General features: G+C 40.5%; 2 protein-coding genes across 5 annotated transcripts; one reads left to right on the top strand and one right to left on the bottom strand.

Moving 5' to 3' along the window:
- Positions 1-833: 833 nt before the first annotated feature.
- Positions 834-2,770, top strand: LOC103985651 (calcium uniporter protein 3, mitochondrial). Its single transcript, XM_009403412.3, has 2 exons — positions 834-1,470; positions 2,094-2,770. Exons 1-2 carry the CDS (start codon positions 928-930, stop codon positions 2,556-2,558), a joined length of 1,008 nt encoding a protein of 335 aa, XP_009401687.2. The 5' UTR covers positions 834-927; the 3' UTR covers positions 2,559-2,770.
- An 828-nt stretch (positions 2,771-3,598) lies between these two features.
- Positions 3,599-19,174, bottom strand: LOC103985652 (uncharacterized). 4 transcript variants are annotated; one of them, XM_065151651.1, is made up of 8 exons: positions 18,964-19,101; positions 17,160-17,225; positions 15,447-15,632; positions 15,225-15,317; positions 11,107-11,235; positions 10,316-10,468; positions 5,130-5,283; positions 3,599-4,951 (listed from the first exon to the last, which is right to left on the bottom strand). In XM_065151651.1, exons 3-8 carry the CDS (start codon positions 15,507-15,509, stop codon positions 3,894-3,896), a joined length of 1,650 nt encoding a protein of 549 aa, XP_065007723.1. In that variant the 5' UTR covers positions 15,510-15,632; positions 17,160-17,225; positions 18,964-19,101; the 3' UTR covers positions 3,599-3,893. The 4 variants fall into 4 exon arrangements, with proteins under 4 accessions (XP_065007723.1, XP_065007721.1, XP_065007722.1 ...); XM_065151649.1 differs by lacking the exon at positions 17,160-17,225 and having other exon boundaries at positions 18,964-19,174; XM_065151650.1 differs by lacking the exon at positions 17,160-17,225 and having other exon boundaries at positions 10,322-10,468; positions 18,964-19,173.

The following is a 19,174-nucleotide window of genomic DNA, read 5'->3' as shown; positions in this document are numbered from 1 at the left end:
AAAATTTAATTGAATTTAATTTAACGCCCACATTGTATTCCCGATCTAATTTCTAATACGAGTCATGCCATCATTTGTTATCCATGCTTGGTTCCTGACCGAGTTTTTAACACGAGACCATACCATTATTTATTGTTTCCGGTTGAATCTCCCGTCGTTTGGCCCGACGAACGAGGAGCTGTACAACGACACTACCGGGAACATCACATGAGCGAGCTGACGTGCCTCCATGTTTCGGGCTCCCGGAATCATGGACACGCAAACGCCGTCACGGTCTCCGCGGGGCGCGGGGGACGTGGTTGCGTGACCGGAAGCCGCACAAGCCGCTCTCGCGCAGCGGACGGTCGCTGTTCCATACGCCTCTCCCGTCGCACACGTGCCGCCCCCGCCCCCTCCCCCTCCCCCTCCCCATCAGCCTCCGCCGGAAATGACAGAGGTGACGTCACATCCAAAAAACCTTCTTGCCCCGTCGCCATCCTCATCTCGGTTTCCCACGTGGCGCTTCCTCCATCAATTGTGTGAAGGCTCAGAGGTTGTGTGGTAAATCCTTTGCGATCGGAGTAAAAATTAGTTACGCCGACCTGTCGGGTACTTTTGATTGTGCGCTACTAAACAACGATTGCATCAAATTAGTGTTAAATTAGGAGTCGAAAACCGAATGCCAGCGGCACGGGCAGTGGAGAAAGGATCACCCGGTACGCATCTCAAAGCTAAGGCGAAGCGCACATCTCCGTCCGTTACTGCCAGTCTTAGCATATGCTCTGACTCCCGAGGAATAATCGCGATATGATACCCCGCATCGATACGTTCGCTCGCGCTTTCGAGTCGTTCATCCCTGCTACCCACCATCTATATATTTCGCCGTTCCTCCTCCTTACCCCAACTCATCGTTCTTCTTTTCCCGCTCCCTTTTTGTCTGTCTTCGATATGGCGGGATTCCGTAAAACCCTAGCTCATCGATTGTGGCAGATCACCAGGGTCGGTTCCCCCGCCACCTCCTCCTCCGCCTCTCGGGCCAGCAGCCACCTCCTCTACTCTGGCTCCCGCGACGAGCACGGGCTCCTCCGGCGCTTCCTCTCCTCCTTCGTCCAGAAGCGGCCCATTTTCCACCCCGCCCTGCCGCCCGACCGCCACGCGCTCCCCCTCGGTGATCGGCTGCTCGAGCGGATCTGCGGCCTCAGCCCGGACCGGATCCGCCTCGACCTGCTCCTTCCGCCGTCGGCACCGATCCCCGCGGCAGCGGAGCAGGAGGAAGAGGAAGAGGAGGAGAAGCGCCCGCCGGTGGCGAGGGTGGATGCTGCGAGGGCGAGGCTGAGGGCTACGGGGAAGAGCTGCGTCTCCCACGCGGAGTTCGTCCGGATCTGCTGCGAGGCGTCGGGCGGCGACCGGGGCATGGAGGTCGCCCGATCGCTGGATGAGTCTGGAGCCGTGGTCGTGTGGGGCAACGTGGTCTTTCTACGGCCGGAAGAGGTACGGTTCACAGTTTCTTCTCTCTGCTTAGTTTCACAGCTTGATCCAATGCTTTCTTTGAAGATTTAAAGCGGATTAGTTTCAATTCGGAGGTTGCAAAGTTTAGTGACATTGAGACAGGATTGCTGTCTGATTCCATTTTTCTCCGGGTGTTTCTATTCTCTTTCAGCAGGAACTGAAGGAAGAGGTCATAACAAGAGACTCGACCCGTGTTTGATATGGTAACTTTTGGCCGGAGACGAAGACCCTAACAATATGATTCATGCTTCCCCACATACTCTTGCGGAAATTACGTACTAACAGCATTAAAAATGGAATCTTTTGATCTTATTTTCCAAGAAAACAATACGAATTTGAGAAACTGGACTATAAGATCAAAAGAGAGGTCTTGTGATGGTATCCCATTATTTATAGATGCAACTTGAACCATTTGATTGTCCAAGGCTGAGATAGATCTCTAATTATTCGTTGGTTTGGCAATCAAAGATTGCTCCTTTTTTTTCCTTCCGAACTTGTTGCTGCAATTTGGTTTAGGATTTTGTTCTCGTTCGATCTGAAAGCGTTGACAAATGGACTGCCACCAGAGTGAGTACATCTTTTTCTACCTTCCGTGTCTTCTGCAGGTGGCCAAAGCGATCGAGACCGTCATCGCGCCATCACCGGCCCGCTGGAGCGACGCGGAGAGAGAAGAGCTCAGGGAGATGGAGGCGACGAAGGCAGAGATCGATCGGAGCGCGGCGGCGCACGTGAGACGGGAGCTCTGTTGCGGGCTGGGGCTGTTGGCGGCGCAGACGGCGGCGTTCATGCGGTTGACCTTCTGGGAGCTCTCCTGGGACGTCATGGAGCCGATCTGCTTCTACATCACCTCCATCTACTTCATGGCCGGCTACGCCTTCTTCCTGAGGACCTCCAGGGAGCCCTCCTTCGAGGGCTTCTTCGCCACACGCTTCGCCGCCCGGCAGAAACGCCTGATGAAGGCCAGGAACTTCGACATCCATCGCTTCGACGAGCTCAGGCGAGCTTCCCCCCCTCCTCACCGACAGCTCACACCCCCTTCTTACAATGCGAGGGCAAAAACTGTGTCCTAATTTGAAGGAGAGAAGCCAATTTGTAAGACTTGGACTTCATCAGAACCTTGAAACGAAGAAGAGGAATACAGATGGCGGGTTATGGGAGAGCCCAGTGATGGAAATGATCACAATGAACAGGAAAACATAATTCTCATGCAGTCCACACACCAAGAAAAAAAAAAAGTACAGTGAAGAATTAATTTCTGGAAAGAAAAATGTTGTTTTCTGGATGACTTTTAAATTGCTTATTATATATGAGCCATGTTGGGATCTCAGTGATCTATGTAAATCCCAACACATTAGTTTAATGACGATATATGAATCAAAGTATGCCTAACACATTTATCTTAAATTAAGAATTCAAAATCTTATCCTATAAACCTATATGCTTACAATTTACCAAAACAAAAATGAAAATTGAGGTGATCAATTATATCCTAAAATAATCCAATATCAAATATGTGCTAAAATTTTATATAATATATATTAGGCACCACCATCCATCCACCTCCAAGTCTTTCTTTCGGTATCCTTATGAAAAGGTATGAACCCATATAATTATTCTTCGGCTTGGGTCACATTAAATCTAAAATCTAGTTGGATCCATGTAGTTGCTTGAATTGTTCGAAACATGAAGTCGGTGGTCATTAGAACTAAATCAGAACAATCAATATGACAGGAAAGAGTGATGATTTCAAGTAATAGAAGAGGACATTAATGATGAATAAATAGGATGCATGTGAATGGTCACATTAGACCATTAACAACCAATATAAAATTTTTGGTCACAACTCATAAGCATAAATCTAAAAAAAATAAATAAACGCCAGAGTGAAAAACATGCAGCTAAATGGTCAAATGGCTCATGAGTTGTGACATAATTTAGCCTATGAGTTCTTCACCAGGCAGAACAAAGGCCCACATTGTTCTATAGACCTAAAGATTAAAAAAATTCAACCTACAGAGTCAGTTAAAAGAGCAGCCGTGCGAGTCCAATTGCCCTTACAAGCAGCAAAATTTTTAGGGAATCTACTTGAGGAGAACCTAAAACAACACAATGAATGAGCTGGTTGCTGTACCAAATTACTTGATACCAGATATCACCATTTACAGGCCAAGTTTTCAAAAGATAGAGTGCAGATCAAAACAGGGTTTATCTTGTTTTAAACACATTGAACCCCTTCTGTCAATTACCACACAACCTAAACAACAAGGGTTTAATGGGAGAGTCTTATCACCAGTATTTGAGGGGAATCCATTGCCTCAGAAGGCACCAAGAAGGTCAAAGTCCAAAAGAATATTTACGCCATGTCATTATTTCACATGGTTTAGCTCCATCGTGTGTTGTATAAGCTATGGATTCAGTTCTGACCTCTGATGACTTACCTCCAGCTTCTTTGTGGACTGCAGGCTTTTTTCCAAAAAGCAAGGCCTTGTGATGTCTCCAAAGGATAACACATGATTATTCTTATTCGGTGGCTCCAACCGGCCGAGATGCATGGTTTGGTCGACGGTTCCACTACTACGCAGAGTTAATGCATCCGAGCTTCTCGGGGATTGTCTTATAGCTGAGCTCATTTGCTGCTGTTGGGGATAGTCTTGGAATACTACAGTATTATCCGAAACTGGAATATCGCCGATGAGTGTCCTGAAAGCAAATTCTATGCATGGGTCTGGCCACGAATCTCCAAATGGTGATGTGAGTTGTGACACTGGTTTATCTTTGCTCTTTTCTTCTAATCCAGCGAGATTTTCCAAAGTAGCTTCTTCTCCAAGAAAATCCTTGCTTTCAAGCTTCTTAGAATGTTCAAAGTCCACCCCAGGTAACATTTCTTGTTGGTCAACCACGGGTGTGTATTTTGTACCATGATCCTGACTCGATGAATTCACTTGGTGTGCCTCGGTCCCATAAAACTCTTCAACAAGTGCAGAATTCACCAACGTATTAGCTCTAAGTGCAGCCAATCTTGGAGATGCTCGGTGTGGCATTGTGATTATTCTCATACCCTGTTTTTTTCTTGATCCATTCACACTTTTCCTTTTCGGCTTCTTGAAATCCATTTGCTCCTTTTCCTTTAAAACCAAGTTTTTTCCCTCCAACAAATTGCCTTCCAAAGCTGGCAAGCCCGACACATGTTGTAACTTGTTCGATTCATTCAGCTGCTTTCCCAGTGAAGGACCATATGATGTAACATTTTGTGAACCAGAGAGATGAGAGCTAAAAATGGTTGATTGATCTTCTATTGCTGGCTTGACACTTTCTTTACCTGGTTCCAACACTTCTCCTGAAACTTTGAGTTCTTGCTGCACTGAATTGAGCTCTGGGTCTATTTTAATCTCTGCCACATCACCTCTATCATGGTGCTTAATATTGACTAACGTCATTGAACCTGTATCAGCTTCTCCCACACCTGTTTTGCAAGAGCATGAATCAGAGGGTCAAATTTCAAATCTCTTTTGCTGCTTCTAGTCTTTACACAAGTCTGACTGCATTATCAGGTATATTCACAAAGAAAATATGGATCGAGTCTCTTCACTACTGAAAGCAACATTACCAACTTCATGCTATTAAGAAGTTAATGGATTTACTTGTTTCTATGACACGAGCTGGATGGAATTGTGACTTTCCAGGAGACCCGTTGACCTGAGTCACCATTTTCACATCTGAGTTATTTCTCACACCTGGAAACAGGCATTTCTTTACTGTAGTCCCTCTATGTTCTACCCTTTTGGCTGCAGGAGGCTGCAAAGGGATATTCCAGGAGAAAATTGCTTAGTATCTAAGATGAACTTGATTAAGATAAATAAATAAGTCAAAATAAAAACCCAACTGGGCATCTAGAAATTGTTACAAAATATTTGGTAAGATATGTTAACGCTAGACGAGTATCCTTTTAAAATGATATACTCTATCTAGATGAAGGCAACATGGGTGGAGTGAGCAGATAATGACCACGCTAGCTATTTTGAGGAAAGTAGGGCAATATCAAGTGGTCAGTGACTTCTTTGATATCCTTGTTCAATTTTATTCAATTTAGCTATATATTATTATAGGAACTATGGCTGAAAGAAATACACTTGAAGCCCTCGATTGCCCCACTGGAGCATTTGACAAACCTAGCACAGATGTTTAAAGACAACTAAAGTATTTTGTCCATTTCAACATCCAAGGAATTCAAAACCTGACTTTGAAAATAATATACAGTTCATAACTTAAAATGTTATATCGTGTTCGCACTCATCATTCTTACTTTTTATTTGATACAAGCTCATCTTCTGCTCCAAATATTTGTCTAGTTATTTCAAATGGTTTTGCTTCCAGTTCCATTCATTGATCCATTTAACTTGTGGTGCTTGGTGATGGACTTGTTTGGTGTTGGGTGCCTAGTATTTGTACCTCAAATATGTGCTGCAGTATTTTGTGCTCAGATTGATGCATTCTGCCTTGAGCACGAGAACATTGTTATTTGTGTTCTTCCTATATTGGCTACTTATTTTACACCCTGGTTCTTGGATATTTCAACTGGACTAGCTTTTCATCCATGCTCCTAAAACATGTAGATACTTGTATGATGTCAATAATATTCATCGGATAGTTGTACTAGAGGTTGCCATCTTGTTGATGGAAAAAAATAAGATAACAATGGCTCCTACGAAATCCAATGAATCTAAACAATTACTACAACAGCACTCGATTATATTTTGAATACAATATTCTTTTCCTTTTGCCAATAGATACAACATGCAAATTATGACAGTAGTTCAAGACATGGTTTGATGTACCGCCCAAAATGGTATGGTACAGGCGCTACGTACCAATCTGTCAGCTGATTGGAATACAGACCACCCTGTACTGGACAAATGGTCAATATTTAATCGTTACCAACATGTAATGGTCTGATTTCGACCAAAGTCAACCAACGGCACAGAGTGATTTGGTTCCAACAGTCAATTTGAACATTGGACCCATTTGAATGGCTATTTAACCCCATTCCCTCCCCCTCTTTCACTCTCACATCTTCTAACACTCTTTCTCACTCAATCACTCTCTCTTTCTCATAAATCCTCACTCTTGTTCTCAATTAAAGCTGATATTTGGTGATTAGAGGCTCAATTGAGAGGTTTAAGGCATTCTAACAATTCATTTGGAGGACGATTACTCTAACTAAAAGGTACATATTCCCTTACTACTTGGTAATTTATGACATGATTAGCACCATTCTTTCTAGTTAATGATGATTAGGATGAATCACATGTTTATAGTGCCAAATTAGGGCTAACTAGGCATAATCACAGCTTTTTAATTATGTGGAACATGCCGCAAAGATGCTCCTCAACGTTCGAAAAAGATATATCTGCTATCCCTTTCTTATTTGGATATGTTTTCATTCAAATTAAACTAATACTGCATTTGGTTCTAATTAAAATACCCAAATTTAGATTTTTTTCCTAATTTTTAGGTATTTTCAGGGAATTTCTAGGGCATTTTTTGATCTTTCGGCATGTTCCAACATACCAACACATGATATGTCAGTATAGACCAATATGTGCTAGTCTGGCCAAAGACCAGCACTGCCGATCGGCACAAGATGTCAATCCTTGGTTCAAGATGCATGACAATGTCAAATCTAAAAAAATTATACTTAAATGCAAGTAATGGAATATACTTCCAACAATACAATTAAGGGATCATTTATATTCTTCACACGATGATCCTCTTTCACTGTATTTGTTGGCATCTGCAAAATCTTTCAGATAATCTCCAACCATAGGTCACATACTCACCTATTTTCCTCAATTATTGATAAGAACTGTCAGCACCTAGACAAAAAACAGCTCTGCTTCTATGCAAATCATGCTCACTTGCACAGACGGAGAAAAAATAATAATAAATCCCAAGTCCACCTCTATCTCAACCAAAAAGTAAACCAAATTTGACCATCCATATCACCTTGCTTAATTTGTAGTAAACTTCATTACAAAGATAAAAATCAGCCACATTTACCAAATGAACCAAGCCACACCAAATCATCATACTCTCTCCTTGTACCAGAACCCTAATATCCATATATGCCTTCAAAACCATATCCAGTCACCTAAGTGACAAACCTTCTAGTTTTCGTTCTCAAATATTTTGTCATTAGCTACAACTTCTTTTATGTCAGTTGGTGTTATCAGACAAGGAGGATATGAGCTATAGCCTGTAAGCTCCTACTGGAAGAGGAAAATGACTGATAAAAAAGCACAAAAGCAGGCAGTTGGCCTACTAGAAAAAGGTGCTTTGGAATTGATATCATCCCTTGTAAGACCACATAAGATTCCTTGGGAACTTTTCCCAAGTCTGGTGCCCCACTTTTGTGTAAGAGATATATCTCACCAGAAAACAAGTATCTATCACTCACTTCCATTCAAAACTATTTGAGGGCAATGCTGATCTTTGTGATACTAGGATACTTCCGTCAAGTAAACTCAAACATCATAAAGTTGCTGTTCTAATATGCTACTACTAGTTCAATGTTTAGTAACTAGGCTATATAACTCTTTTCTTCCTATCCCTTCCCTCTTATCTAAGTTTTTGCTTTTGTCTTTCCGATTTTTGTCACAACAACAACAAAGCCATAAATCCCAACTATTTAGGATCGACAACATGACTCTTTTGCCACCATTGAGATAAAAAGTCATATGTTCTGTTAAGCGTATTTATATCTTTATTTATAGTTTCTATTAAAGTATTTTTAATCTTCTTCTTCTACCTCTACTCTAACATACCATTAATAGTAATCATTTTAGCTCTTCTAACTACTGTATTTTGTAGGTCTCCCGAACTCACATCCATATTATCTTAAATGATTTTATCTCATTTTATCCTCTATCGAAGCAATACCTAATCGTTCACGAATAAAAATATATTTTTTCTTATCTTTCCTAGTAGCTCTACACATCCGCTTCAATATTCACATTTCAACAAGACAACAACACAGACTTATTTTTTTGTATATATTGTTTCTTAAATGCTCAATATTCAAATCCATAAAGCATTTGTTTGTCCAACAACAATCAAATCCATGATATAGCTACTAGTTCTAACACCAATAGCTACACTATCATAGATATCCTCTATAATGAACACACATTTCTTATGTAAGACCCACCATAATAAATCTCTATGAACTCTATTAGGTTTTCTCTAAATCAATAAAAATCATATGCAAATATTTTTTTCCTCTATAATTTTTCATTAATTATCTTAATAAATAATTAGTTCCTATTGTTGATCTTTCAAACATAAAACTAAATTGATTTTCAGATATATTTATTTCAAGTCTTGCCCTACTGCCCCTCTTTCTTGACTCATGAATTTAATTCATCTACAATTTTTATCACTAATCTTTATTCCTTTATTCTCGGGTCTTCTTAAGCTGATTCCTCCACAAGTACCTTATGTAACTTTTTGTCACCAATAGCAGAGAACAGTCTGCGGATTTAATGAACAGATCTGTATCCTTATAGAACTTTGAACTAAAATGTATTTTATTTTATTTCAATCTAACCTTATAATCACAAAAAGCAATTTCTGAACATCTTATCAGGTCCTAAGTATTTGGCCATCTTTTTTAAAAAAGAGCAAGAAACTATCCTAAATAGAGGTGTGCTGGTCCATCAAGTTTGATGAAACATCATGCCATTTCATGAAATCGATTAGCAGTTTATTTCAATATATTTGCGTTTTTCCTCTTATCTCAACAGTTAGTTCCTGTCTTATTGTCATTCCCAATTAGCGAACAGCTCTATACACTTCAGCTAGCACAATGTAGCAGTAACTGGAATTGCATGGTTCACAGAACCATCAACGATCTCAGAAAATGATCACTGATTCTTGATCACACAAATCTTTCTCAAGGTAGGATCGCTTATATTAAGTCAGATCTAGTTTCAAATTGTGTTGAAGATACACTACTAAATTTTGTTATCGTATGACATTCGAAAATTCACAACTTTGATTGACGCTGCTTATAGTCCTCCATGGGTCCCTTGTGGTCCTGTGTGGTTTGGCAATGAATTATCAGCCTGAACACCTCCTTTGTGCTACCATTTTAGAGAACATTCTAAAACTGTACATCTATATAGAACACCACTACTCCCAGCTCATTGAGCAATTCTAAATGAATATTAACCTCCTCCAATCACTTATTAAGTCTGGTAATGTTCACCTTGCTGGTCAGCTTTCTGTTCCCAAAAGATATTAGGACCAGTTTGCTAGTAATACTTCTATCATGAATCTTATATCTCTGATGTGAGGACCAGGTAGCTACCTACACTTGTATCCTTATATAAGGACCTCATTTCTTCTACTTGCCAAATATACTGAATTGGGAATTGATGTTCTAGAATCTGTCTCAATCATTAGCTACTTTGCTTGTTAGTTGATTTGCATATGTCAAATTGCCCATGAACAAAAAAATTCTGTTGTTAACCTTATGATTTGAAATTATTGTTATATTGTTATCTTCCTCTGCTAAATCACTTGCTATGAAGAATCCTCATACAATTGACTAAATATGTCCAGGTTCAGACATATATAGAAAGTTTCTAATTTTATCAGTTATAAACATTAACTTCATTGTCACAAAAAATAAGTGCAAAAGGATAAAAATTCAAGTATACATAATACAAACACACCATACAGATAGGAAGACAGAAAAGAATAAATCAAGAAAGCTAGAACAAGTTGGCATAGATAAGGTTGCACTTTGCTAAAGATGGACCAGACATACACTTACATGTGATTCCTTTTCTAAGGAATGGATGTCATCAATACTTCTTTTCTTTGGTTTGTTTACACAGCTATGAATGTCACCAGTTTCAAGATAGCGAAAAACATCCTTTAGAGAGCGAAATTCATAACCACTGACAGGGTCAAAGTAGAACTGTAGCAATCAAGTCATCAACAACAGTAGCTTCACAGTGAGACACCGAGAACAAATAACAAAAATGAAAAACAAACCAGAAAAATCAACAGTAATTTAGGAAAAACAAGCTGGAAAATTAAACAATCGAGGCAAAACCAAAGCTATGTAGGCAAGCTACTCATGTAAGGACCAAGGTGGGCTCATGATTTATGCCATTATTAACTGGTCAATGAATTTGACAGCCAGCTTAAGGGAGGATGTGATATTATTGCATAAACTCGAGTCAATTCCTACATGTGAATGAGACAAAAGGCATGACAAGAGTAAGTAATAGCAAAGACAGCCGGAACCCAGAAGGATTTGGAAAACAGCTTAATTTACATGCACTACTCATGAAGCACTTTAATGGTAGAAGCAAATATAAGAGGATGCTACCACAAGAAGTCATTAACAACAAAATGTTGCTTCTAGGTGTTCATCACAAATAAACTCCCATAATCTGGTGATGCATATTAGAGATTCTGTTCATCACAGCTATAAGGTAGAAAAAGATAGATCAAATCTTACCCAAATTGATAGATTTGCTTGAAAAGTAGTTTTATGATCTCGGAGAAAAGTCAATTATCAGTATTAAAGATAGAAATTTCATACCGTACCAGAGTTTCGAGCTTTGCTTGGTACGGTATGGTACTGTGTACCGAGCGGTACGCTAGGACGTATTGAGCGGTACACCAGGACGTATTGAGCGGTACACCTAATTTAGGCGTAATATCCTCCGAAAATACCTGAAAATAAATTAGGTAATAGTATAAGTTAGGATAAAGTTTTTAAGTTATAAATAAATATAGTAATAGTATAAGTTTAGCAAAACCAATGTAAATTAGGTAAGAATAGTATCACATATCTTTTTTAGACTTTGAGAAATAGCCTTATGCAAGGTTTGTATTTCGGTTCATTACGGATTGCTCTTTTGCAAATATTGAAATATCTACAGAAAAATTATTTTAATTATCAATTCACAAATCATTGCATTGTAGAGTTTAGGAGAGTGTAAATGAGAGAAAAAATGAGTTTGAGATAGTTTAAGAGAGTATAAGAATGAAATAGAGTAAAATCAGGGAGAAGATGAGTTTAAAAACCCATGAGAAAGGGCTCCAATGATCATTTTGACCGTTGTAGCACTGTTACAGATCGGTAACGATCGAAATCGACCATTACTGAGTTGTGCCAAGCGGTAATGATCGAAATCGACTGTTACCGAGCTATGTCGAGCGATAACGATCGAAATTTCAATCGTTACCATCCGTCCGATATACCCTGGTATCATCCGATACAGGGCGATATTGAGCATTCCGCCCGATAGTGGGTGGTCTGCGTATTGGTATGCTGTCAGACCAGTACGTACCGCCCGTACCGGGTGGTATTATTCAAAATTAAAAACTCTAATCAATATCGCCATTAACCATAAATCAAGTTATGGTGAACTCAGAAAATGCAGTAACAATATGAAAGTTGTTATTCTCTAGGGCAACGTTTGCAATACCGTATCGCCCGGTGCCGGCAGTATGTACTGGTTCGCTAGTAGATCGGTACGCAGACCGCACGCTATCAGGCGATATCAACCATTTGGCCTCGTATCGAGTTAGAATTAGGCTCTCGTGGCGAAGGCAGAGCAGGGGTGCTATTTTATTGACTTCTCATTAAGACCAAAACCCTCTCTCCCTTGCTCCTGTGGCGCGCCCTCTTCCTCCTCTCTCTTCTAGGGTTCTCCTCCCCCCAGCCATCCTCTCTGGGGTTTGGGCCATCCGATCGTTTCCGGAATCGCCCACTACTTCAGCTTCACCACCTCCATATTCGACCATGGCGGTCATGGCCCCCGCTCCTTGTGCTGACTATATCCTTCCACTGCTTGGGGAGTTTATTCATTGTTTCTCGATCGGTTTTCGCTTTGATTTCGGCCTTCTCTAACCTGATCTGCTTGTTCGGTTGTTCTTTGATTCGTTTATTTGCGTAAAGACTGATTTTGCTTTGCTATTTTAGATTTTTTAGGGTTTTCATTGGGGTTTATGCTCGGATCGGATGGCTAAAGCTTGATGAATGCTGCTCCTATGGGCTTTTGCTTCTATTAGTGTGTTTAGGGTCGTCAAAATGAGATTTTAAACTATGGCACCAGTACTATTCGGTAATGTTTTCCTGCCTTTAATATGTTTATGTGTTGTATAATTTATCGAGAGATTTTATACTTTGGTTTCGCTATGTTTAGGCATACCGCTCGATATGCCATATTGTCCCATACCAAGCATGGCTCAGTACACTAGTATGGTATGATATTCAAAACTTTTCTCTAAAGTGCATACATTCATAATGGTATTTTGCATGCACTAGCAACATAGGCTTGTTAATATAAACATGGAGCCGAACTGACTAATCAACATGTTCAGATGGCTGATAACAGTTGGATAATCTGAAACTATACCAAATTAGAAAGTCTAAGGTTACAACAAATTATATTGAAGAAAAAAGATGGCTTGGTCATGTCAATTTTTCACAGGCTAGGATTATTACAATTAACAGAAATCTGCACAACTAGTAAATAAGGAAAAGGGTTTGAAATAGATTCTAATATCCAGTATTGCAATTAATAGCATCAAAAAGTATTTTAGTCCTACCAAGGACCATAATCCTCTAGGTTATGGCTTGCAACTATTGTTTTAGCATTAATAAAGGAATTTCAACCTTAGATCTCACCTTTCTACTAAAATATAGGTCCAAGATTAATGATCTAAGTTTCAATAACTGAGCTGATGAGATTCTGCGACCTGATTAAGGGAAGCTTGAACTGGTTTGCATAGGTCTTCAAAAGCTTGACATCATTGAATCACATTTATCGCTTCTTGCCTGACTACGCCTCACTATGCAATGCCGCCAGCTCTGGAAAGGAGATGCTGAAGAAAAGGAGGGAAGGAAGGAAAACCAGCAATGCATGGGTATCTTTCAGGAAATTGTGGGCTTCCTTGGTTTTCTTTTCTAGCTGTTCACACCTCATAGTGACACGACATTTTCCATGCGAGGTTGGTAGCATGTGCCATCAGTGATTGCAAAAGGCGCTCGGGCGCTCGCCTAGGCGCTCGGGCGAGGCGAGGCGAGGCCCGAGCGCCTCGCTAATGTCCCAGGCGGCGCGCTTCAATCAGGCGCCGCCTGGGCGCTCGCCCGAGCCCAGGCGCTGGGCGCTTCGGGCGAGCGCCTGGGTAAACCGAACCAGAATTTTAGGTCTGGTTCGGTCCTGGTTCGGTTGTTAGTTGGTTCAATCGAACCAACTAAACCGATATAACCCCAACCCTAACCTGCTGCGGCTGCCGATCCCGATCGCGATCTCGTCGCTCGCTGTCGCTGCTCCCGCTGCCGCTGCTCGCCGCTGCCGCTGCTCGCCGCTGTCGCTGCTCACGCCTCCCGCGAGCCTTGCCGCTGCTCGTGCCTCCCGCGAGCCCTCTCGCTGCTCGCGCCTCCTGCGAGCCCTCCTGCTGCTCGCGCCTCTCGCGAGCCCTCTCGCTGCTCGCGTCTCCTGCGAGCCTTCCCGCTGCTCGCGCCTCCCTCGAGCCCTCCCGCTGCTCACGCCTCCCACGAGCCCTCCCGCTGCTCGCGCCTCCCGCGAGCCCTCTCGCCTTCTGCGAGCCCTCCCGCGAGCCTTCCCGCTGCTCGCGCCTCCCTCGAGGCCTCCCGCTGCTCGCGCCTTCCGCTCCCTTTCCCTTTCCCGCTGCCGCTGCTGCTGCCGCCTCTCGCCGCTGCTGCTGCTGCCGCTGCCGCCGCTCACCGCTGCCGCTGTCGTCGCTGCTGCTGCCGCCACTGCTGCCGCCGCTCGCCGCCGCTGCTACCGCCGCTCGCCGCTGCTTCCTCGTTTCTCCGTCAGCAGATTTATACTGTTAATGTGATTATATTTATTAATTATATTATATATTTTTATATTTTTATTTAAAATTTTAAATAATTATATTTATTAATTATATTTTATATTTTTATATTTTAGCGCCTCGCTTCGCTCGGGCGAGCGCCTGGGCGAGCGCCTAGCGCCTCGGGCGTTTTTGGACCTTGGCGCCTTTTGGCGCCTAGCGCTTTTTAAATCACTGTGTGCCATGCCAACCACCGGAGAAATTGGATGTGGTAGTGAAACATGAATCTAAGTCCAAGATATCAAAAACTTACCTTGAAATTTCTTTACCATCTACTTCAACTATACCTTCAACTCTTGGATTCACTAAAGTTGCACTAAATATATTCAGTCTCAAATACTTAGTCTAAGATGTTTGGTAGTTGATATTTGCCCCTATTACTTAGTATAGAGTTTATCCCAATTTGGTCAATAAACATTTGGCCAGAAGCCATGTAAGGTCACCGATTATTTGTTAAGAATGTAGCTTAAAAGAGGAAGACTTGGTAACATGGAGCAGACTCATTTTGGAGAAATGATTAATAACTGAAGGAACTGCAACACTTTCCTCAATTGTATAAATATTATGCTCAGGCAACAAAATAGGAAAACTTTTTGAATTCTGAAGAAGATGTGATGAAGTTGACTCCAAGTTGCGTAGGAAGTGTTCTCAATAAAAAAGGCGTAATATTATAGGTAGCTGTAAGTAGAAACATAGGTGCAAAATTGTGCAATGCCAAGAATCTACTGTCTACCTCAAAATAAAGACATTAGATTATTTTCATCTTCTCATAAAATGACAGGTTATCACAATATAGAAGTAAAAGCCAATGTTGTATGGTGGAGTACCGGATCCTTTTTTATTTTTGTTCCAGAGTTTCTTAATCTGATCTCTTTGATCCAGCCATGAGGCAACTCATATGGAGTATTCTCAATTTGATCCTGCACTTATTCACAAGCTAAAGTCAGAATTTTTCATCTCATGGGCATTGATTAGTTATTAACTGAATGCACAAGATGTAGCCAGAACAAGAAACACAGTTAATTTAGGAGAGTTTGCTGAGAGCAAACATTTTTGGCAGAGTTTGTCTTGTTTTCTTCTTCCAAATTGGTTGATGCACAAAGTTTTTCCATAGATCTTGTGGTGATGCTCCTTGTCTGTTTGGTTGGGGAACCATGAAATTTTCCAGACTTTAGATGCTGAAGTACCTCTTTCTTTGAACAAAATCTGGATCCAGTATATGGATCATGGAAGCACTGCAGGAAAACAGAGATAAATTGGTCAGCTATACAACTCGAGAAAAGAAAGCCTCCATCAAGCACCATGAAAAATAGAAACAATAATTTATCAACATTATCTACAGAAAAATCGATTCTGATATATTTCTGAAATGAATTGGTGTTATAGAACAAAGTTAGTCAGATCTAGGTTCAAGTCAAGTTAGTTTAATCTGAGTCCTAGTAATTAAAACAAACTTACTTGATTGTATTTAATCCAGATAATTCTAAGTTTTGAGTCCGTGAGATAGTTTCTGATTCTTCCATAGGCACTCAACTCTGATATGAGGGATGTCTATGTTCGTTTATAATACTGAGATGTAATATTGTTTGGGAAGGAAGTATTAGCCAATAGGTCCCTTAGTTCAAAAATTCAGAGACCTAGAGTACATTGTTTTGCTGACCATTCATTAATGTGAATAACAGTGGTATCTGGTATATTTTAGGAAAGATTTGGGCTGCAAGAAAATATCATCTGTGTGGTGCTTGAATGCGAGTTAAAAGTCAGAATTTCTAGTTTGAATTAAATAAAAGGACTATTTTTACTTGTATAAGTAAATGGCTATAAACTAATATTTTGCTATATATGATGAAGTTTAAGTGAGGAGACCTGGTTTCTTTGGACATAAGCAAGTGGCGATCAATTAAAACATTTTATTCTAGAAACATATGAAAAATACATCCTGATAATGTTTTAAGATCAACCATACACCCCTCATTCAACTGCAGCTTAGTTATCTATCCAGCTTTCCATATGCAAATGATACACAGTTCATAGTATTAGATAGTTAAAAGTTGAACTAACTCAATCCTCAGCTACCTATCTAATTTTTTCGGATACAATAACCCTGATTAGGCAAGGTCAAACATTCCAAATATTCTCAGTCCCAAAAAATTATCTTGAACAGAAGAATCAACAGAGAACTTGACCACTTCCATATTCACCTTTGTTAGAATTTTCTTGTCAGTAATTGCTGCTTGAAGATCCTACTATTTCTTGGTCCAGATTTGACAGACTACAGCTGGATATAAACTTTTCCTTGAACAAAATATCAAATATTTACCTCTGTGTTGCTCATAGATCCATATAATATCCTGCTCTGGAGCCATAGACCACCTATTGACTTTTGTAAATCAGTGACTTACCCTATATACTAGCAGTAATGAGACAGTCAAAAACATGCTGAATGGTTTTAAATTGCTCTCAGAAAATGTACATCGAGAACTAAATACCTCTTCTTAAGTAATTTAACATAAAGCGACAATCTCTCATCATTTTAATTAAGGATTTTAATTTTGAATAATACCGCCCATATCGGGCGGTATGTATCGATCCGCTAGCAGTATGCGGACCGCCCGCTACCGGGCAGTACCGTCGATTGGGATTGTTTCCGTCCTGTTACCATCCTAAATCGGTCGTCACCGCCTGCTACCGGATGGTATTAGCCGAGGGAGAAGAAAGAAGACGGAGAAGAAGAGGAGAATCTAGAGATCCGAGTTTCGTACCGTACTGTTACAAGCATTTCTTCGATCGTCACCACCCGCCACCGAGTGGTATCATCATTGCTTCTGCTGCAAGTTTTCAGTTTATTTGGAAAGCTTTAGCTTTCTGATTTCCTCCTATAAATTATAAAAAGATTGATCGATAACTAAAGGGGTTGCCATTTACCATTGATAATAACAGCTGATACTTGACATTTTCTGCAACATCAAAATTCACCACATCTAAAAAGGAAACACGTACTTGCCAGAGTTCCATCAGGTAACATGTACCATCCCAAAAATAGGAAAAATAAATTTGCCATTTCCCATTTTATAAATCCTGAGCTCCCTTGATGCTTCCCTGACTTCTACAATTTTCTTCCAAACACAACTTGAATGCTCTGTTGGTTGTGATTCCAATTGTTTGCATATATCAATTTCATATTATGGATACGCAAATCTGAAAAAAGGTTTCATATACTTTTCATTGCTGATTCATTTTCAATTCCAGGATAAATTTTATGCCAAATCCGTGTCACCATAAGGCTTGTGTGCTTGTTTCTACTCAGTCAGACATACATTATCTGCAGTCAGGGCTTCCCCATAAGTATTTCCTGCATAGCATTCCACCTCTTTCACAATCTTCTTAGGTAGATGGAAACTGACTTGAGATTATGATGGTAGATTCTTTTGATGTTGAATAAAATGCATTTGTTGCTTACCAGAAGAAAACAACTTATCATCTACTCCAAGTTTCCTTCAACTTGCATGTCTTGCTTACCCAAAAAAAAACAAAGAAAAGAAAATTCAACTATAATCTGTTCCAAGCTCCCTCCAACTTGCATTATCACTCTCAGTAGAATGGCAATACATAATACATGGCATACTTCAGTATCCAAAAATGCTCAGAAAGTTCCCTTATAAATTCGTCATCTAAACTTTCCAAGTGAACAAATCATGGAATTCACCGGAAATGAAAATAAACAAGCCGACAAAGTTGCAATATCTATGATTAAGCTACACCTCATCAAATTAAAAGGAAGAAACTATTTTAGTTTTTTCTTCAATTTTTTTATGGTTTTACCTACTTAAGTTTAGCTCATTTACAAATATGAAACATACAGAAATTAGGTATAAAGAATTAATCATGGGTCATTTGCTTCTTGATCATGCATATGGATACAAAAATTGAATTTTATAACAGAATAGAATTTTCTGTTGCACTTCAAGAAAATCTGAGGGCTCACTTATTTCTACTTCAGGGACACTATTATTCTTTTCATAACCACAAGAAACGACCCTTCTATCACTAAATAGTATTAATATAAGTTTCAATCATTTTGGCCCTATTGAATTATGACTTGTATAGAAATAAACACAAATTCCTAGTTCAAATTGTTTTTTTGTCGATCTTTTCCTCAACCAAAAGAATTCATAGAACAACTTGGTTATCTCGTAGGACTACGCAACAAAAGCGAGTCATTTAAAGTTAGGCCAAAGCATCTGCACCTCTTTCAAAATCCCATCTCCTTTGCCCTAACTGATCAAGATACATTTAAAATCACCAGTTACCAAAATTTTCCTTTTTCTCTGCTTCCTGCTCTTCTTTCATGCACACTCTCCAAATCCACAAAGCAGCTATCAACCAAGATAAATAAAAATGCTGACGGTCATGCATAAAGAAGATAGAGCCAATCAAGTCTACCGCGTTTTGATCTACATCAGAACCCGGAATCCAAAGCAAGAAACAAATTCTACACAAAGAAAAAAGCGAACATTAAACAGGAAAAGAAATGGAGCAGAGACTAAAAGGATCGTTTGGATTTACCCAAAGCACCGCTCCGCTCCTGGTGGTCTTCGCCACCGCCGTCCACCCCTCCGGCAGCCAGTCGGGGCGACTCTCCGCCGCCATCTCGAAAATCCACCACCACGGTTGCTCCGATCTGATCTCGCCGGGATCGTCTTGTGCACTCCTCGTTGAGCTTACCTCTTTTCTTTGACCTCCCGTGTGGTTTGCCCCCCGGCCAAGGACGCTCGAG

The sequence above is a fragment of the Musa acuminata genome, chromosome BXJ3-5 (genome assembly GCF_036884655.1).
Source record: "Musa acuminata AAA Group cultivar baxijiao chromosome BXJ3-5, Cavendish_Baxijiao_AAA, whole genome shotgun sequence".
Taxonomy (NCBI): domain Eukaryota; kingdom Viridiplantae; phylum Streptophyta; class Magnoliopsida; order Zingiberales; family Musaceae; genus Musa; species Musa acuminata.
Note: the sequence above shows the minus strand (reverse complement) of the source record. Positions and strands in the feature narration are given on the sequence as shown.